Source organism: Spinacia oleracea, chromosome 1 (genome assembly GCF_020520425.1).
Source record: "Spinacia oleracea cultivar Varoflay chromosome 1, BTI_SOV_V1, whole genome shotgun sequence".
In the NCBI taxonomy this organism is placed as follows: domain Eukaryota; kingdom Viridiplantae; phylum Streptophyta; class Magnoliopsida; order Caryophyllales; family Amaranthaceae; genus Spinacia; species Spinacia oleracea.
Genome location: NC_079487.1, coordinates 95,602,471 through 95,607,166, shown reverse-complemented (window position 1 = coordinate 95,607,166; position 4,696 = coordinate 95,602,471). Strand labels below are relative to the sequence as shown.

The 4,696-nt window shown below is 45.3% G+C and overlaps 1 protein-coding gene across 1 annotated transcript; it reads left to right on the top strand.

Moving 5' to 3' along the window:
* Positions 1–2,037: 2,037 nt before the first annotated feature.
* LOC110804190 (uncharacterized) lies at positions 2,038–4,371 on the top strand. Its single transcript, XM_056834325.1, has 3 exons — positions 2,038–2,488; positions 2,533–3,778; positions 3,891–4,371. Exons 1-3 carry the CDS (start codon positions 2,038–2,040, stop codon positions 4,369–4,371), a joined length of 2,178 nt encoding a protein of 725 aa, XP_056690303.1.
* Positions 4,372–4,696: the final 325 nt, after the last annotated feature.

Here is a 4,696-nt window from a genome sequence, read left to right as displayed (position 1 = left end):
TGTGATCATCGGTCGCCCATTCATACACGACACACAGGCAATAGTCTCCACTTATCACTTGACAATGATATACATATCAAACCTGGAAATACCGGCAAAGATAAGGGGAAGTCAGGAGGCGGCGAGATCCTGTTACTTAACGGCGTTGAGAACGCCGGGAAGAATGGTCCCTGAGATAAACTTGACAAGAAAAGCCACGGCCAAAAGAGGCCGAACTGACCTGGACATGGAGCACTTTGACGAAAGACCAGAAACAATACCAAGACCACTGCCAGATGGTTAGACGGAAAATATATAATTGGAAATCGGTCGGCAGGATCAAACGGTTGTAATTGGTACAGAAATGGAAAGCGACGTGAAGGTCAATCTCATAAGCCTGCTAAGAGAGCATGCCGACGTCTTCGCGTTTTCCGCAGATGAGATGCCTGGTATTGATCCAGACGTGATAGTCCACCGATTAAACGCAGACAGAAATATTAGGCCAGTAAGACAAAAAGAAAACGCAACTTCTCCACGGAGAAAATGACAGCAATACAAGAAGAGGTTGAGAAACTCTTGGCGGCAGGTTTCATTGACCCATGCGATTACCCTGAATGGCTGGCAAATGTAGTAATGGTGAAAAGGCCGAGTGGATTGTGGAGGATGTGTGTAGACTTCACCAACCTCAACAGAGCATGTCCAAAAGACTTTTACCCCATGCCAAGGATTGATAGGCTAGTAGACTCTACCAGCGGGCACGCACTACTCAGTTTCCTAGATGCCTTCTCAGGATATCACTGAAGGAAATATGTCCTTCACCTAAGGTGCATTAAGTCTAATACCAAGGTTCAGGTTAATTGCGAACAATTAATTCAGTGAGATCAAGTGATCGGAACAGCTAGCTGGAGCAATGCTTCCGATCAGTGAGTTCTAATGGATATTAAACTCACAGCTTACTCTTGACTGAACCTACAAGGTCACACCAATGACACGTAACAGATCACCGGATTAAATGAATCGGAAATTCATTTAATAGCTTTTCGGGAATTAGTTGGAAAACGTATTATATGATACGACCTTGCATCGGAATCGTATATCGTATCGCGAGTATTCGTAAGCTAGGCGAGACGAATAAATCGTATCGTACGACGGTGATTCGTCGTATATGAAACGATAAATAATATATCGGAAATATATTAATCGCGAATACGAAGAGCGGCCCACGAGCCGAGTGCACGAAGCACTCAAAGCCCATGGGCGCGCGCGCTAGGCAAGCAAGCAAGGCAACGACACAGCAGCGCTGGCCCATGGCCGAGGAGCTGTGTGCGCGCGGGCCAAGGCCACAACACAGCAGCAGCAGCGCGGCCCACGGCCCAGCTCGATGTGCGTGTCCGTGTGGTGTTGCGCGGGCTTGCTAGCCGGCCTTGCCTTATTGCTTGGTCGGTTAGTAAGGTTATGAAAATAACCTTCTAACCACTTCCAACATAACACAATTCAGTTTACACACAACCCTAGGAGAAAACAGAGAACCCTAATTCTCTCTGTGCCTTCAAAGTGTGTTCATCCCAAAAGAACAAACTCTTGATCGATTGTCTAAGCTACGATAATCAAGATGGATCTGATCGTGTCGGTGAACCAAGTAGAGGAACGACAACTGGAGTTCTAAGTTCGTGTTCGTTGACAATTTGTGGAAAACACGCTTCAAACGTAAGTCTTCTTAATCTGTGCTTTATACATGCTTCCTGGCTTTGGGGATTGTTTCCGCACATGTTATTATGTTTAACTGTATTCCCCTGCAATCACCGGGTTAGCCTGCTCAAATCAGACAGGAAGAAGGCGGCTTTCATTACAGATACAGGAGTTTTCTGCAACAAGGCAATGCCGTTCGGGTTAAAGAACGCAGGAGCAACGTAGCAGAGGCTGGTCGACAAAGTTTTTGCCGACCAGAAAGGAAGAAATGTGGAATTCTATGTTGATGACTCTATCGTGAAAAGCCGGCAGGAGAAAGATCATGTAGCCGACCTTCGGGAAACTTTCGAAACTCTGAGAAAGTACAGGATGAAGCTGAACCCGAAGAAGTGTGTCTTCGGGTTAAGATCAGGAAAATTCTTGGGATTCTTAGTCAGTGAGCGTGGCATAGACGCTAACCCAGAAAAAGTAGAAGCAATCATCAGTCTGCCAAAACCCAAAAGTGTAAAAGACATACAACGGTTGACAGGGAGAATAGCCGCCTTGAACAGATTTGTGAGCAAGTCGGCAGATAAGCAGATGCCTTTCTTCACAACCTTGAGGCAAAACAAGAAATTCAAGTGGGGGCCGGTACAGCAAGAGGCTTTTGAGTCCCTAAAAGATCACCTGAAAAACCTACCAACAATAGCAAGGCCAAAAGAAGGCGGAAAATTACAGTTATACATATCGGTGTCACCAAAGACAGTAGCAGCAGTACTGGTAGCAGAAACAGAGAACAAAGTGCAACAACTAGTATACTTTGTCAGCCATGTGCTGAACGGCCCTGAAACGAGATACACATTGGTTGAGAAAATGGCATAGCAGTCCTTGTCGCGGCTAGAAAATTGGGACCGTACTTTGATGCGCACACAATCGAGGTGTTGACAAACTTCCCTCTTGAAAAAGCCATAAACAAACTGGATACATCAGGAAGGTTGCTGAAGTGGGCACTAGAGTTGTCAGAGTTTGACTTGGAATTCCGGCCAAGAACCGCAATTAAATCCAAAGCATTGGCGGATTTCATAGTTGAAGCTTCCTACCAAGAAGACGAGGTACAAGCTGAAGTATGGGAGGTATCAGTGGATGGCTCAGCAGCACAGATAGGCAGTGGTGCTGGAATAATCATGAAATCACCAGGGGGAGACATTTTTGAGTATGATATAAAATTTACCTTCGTTGCGTCGAATAATGAAGCAGAATATCAGGCGGCAATCGCTGGCATCCAAATGTGCTTGGCAGCGGATGCAAAAAGAGTAACACTGACAACAGATTCACAGCTGGTAGCCAGCCAATTCAAAGGAGAATACGAGGTAAAAGATCCGTCGATGAGAAAGTACCTGGCAAAGTTGACAAAAGTGTCGGCTCAACTAGAAAAATTCAGTATCAATCTAGTACCTAGGGCGGAAAACATGTTGGCAGATGCACTAGCAAAATTAGCAAGTTCGAATATCGCCGACTTAAGAAGAACATTCATGATGGAGGTCATGAACAAGCGAAGTACAGAGTCGGATGAAATACGGGTCATGGTCATCACAACTCAGGCAGAGTGGTTCGATAATATCCAAGCATACATACAGTCTGGAACTCTACCAGCAGATTTGGCAGAGGCCAAAAAGACAAAAAGAAATGCGATATGGTACATCATCCTGTGGGGACGGCTGTACAAAAAGTCATTCAGCCTACCGTTCTTAAGGTGCCTAACGGCATTCGAGTCAGCAAGGCTGGTCGAAGAAATGCACGAGGGGACGTGCGGAAACCATTCCGGCGGAAAACCACTTGCCATCATCTGCCAAAGACAAGGCTATTACTGGACAACAATGTTAGAAGATTGTCGAGCATACGTAAAAAAGTGCGACAAATGCCAAAAAATTTCAGCAGTGATCAACTTGCCGGCTAACGACTTGATGCCTATTCTAAACCCAATCCCATTCGCACAGTGGGGAATGGATATTGTAGGACCATTCCCAATGGCAGCCGGAGGACGCAAATTCCTAATAGTAGCGGTGGATTACTTCACCAAATGGATTGAGGCGGAGCCAGTAGCTAAAATAACGGCGAACCAGGTGAAAAAGTTCATATGGGCGAAATATAATTACAAGGTTCGGGTTGCCACAAGCAATTGTTTTTTATCATGGGACGCAGTTCGATTGTGCACCCATACAATGCTTCCTGGGATTGTATAGGGTCAAATTAGCTCACTCATCAGTATGTCACCCACAAAGCAATGGGCAGGCAGAGGCAGCAAACAAGCAAATACTGGATGCGCTTAAAAAGAAGTTAGAAGACTGCAAAGGCAAATGGGCAGATCTTATGCCAGAAGTTCTGTGGTGTAACAGAACAACAGTCAAAGAGGCTACCGGCGAGAGTCCGTTTAAGCTAAGCTTCGGGTCTGAAGCGGTCATACCGGAAGAAATGGCTCTGCCAACCATGCGCATCCAGCATTACGATGAGGAGAGAAATGATCAATTGCTACGGCATCAGCTAGACTTCATGCCAGAAATCCGCCTAAAAGCAGAAATTAGTTCGGCAGCGTATAAAAGCAGAATGGGCAGAGCGTACAACAAAAAAGTAAAACACCGGCCTCTAGGAGTGGGAGACCTAGTACTGCGGAGAACAGCCGCAACCGGAAAAGGAAATGCTCAAGTAAAACTGACAGCAAACTAGGAAGGACCATACCAGATATGGGAGGAAATAGTTCCTGGATCATACCGGCTAATGCAGATGGATGGTACCACACTCAATTCCTGGAATGCCAGTACTCTGAGAAAGTACTATATTTGAGAAAGCGTAGTGATGATATGTACGTAGACTGATCACTATAACAATCTATATTTTGCTATATTGTATATATTAGGGCGGTCCTTAAATACGGGCAGTCCAAAAGAAATGAAGAGAAGAACCAAAAACAACGTTGCAAATTCCGAGCAAAAGGTAATGTATGGGTGTGATTAGTAACAGTAAAGAAAATAAATGCCGTATGGGCACTTTA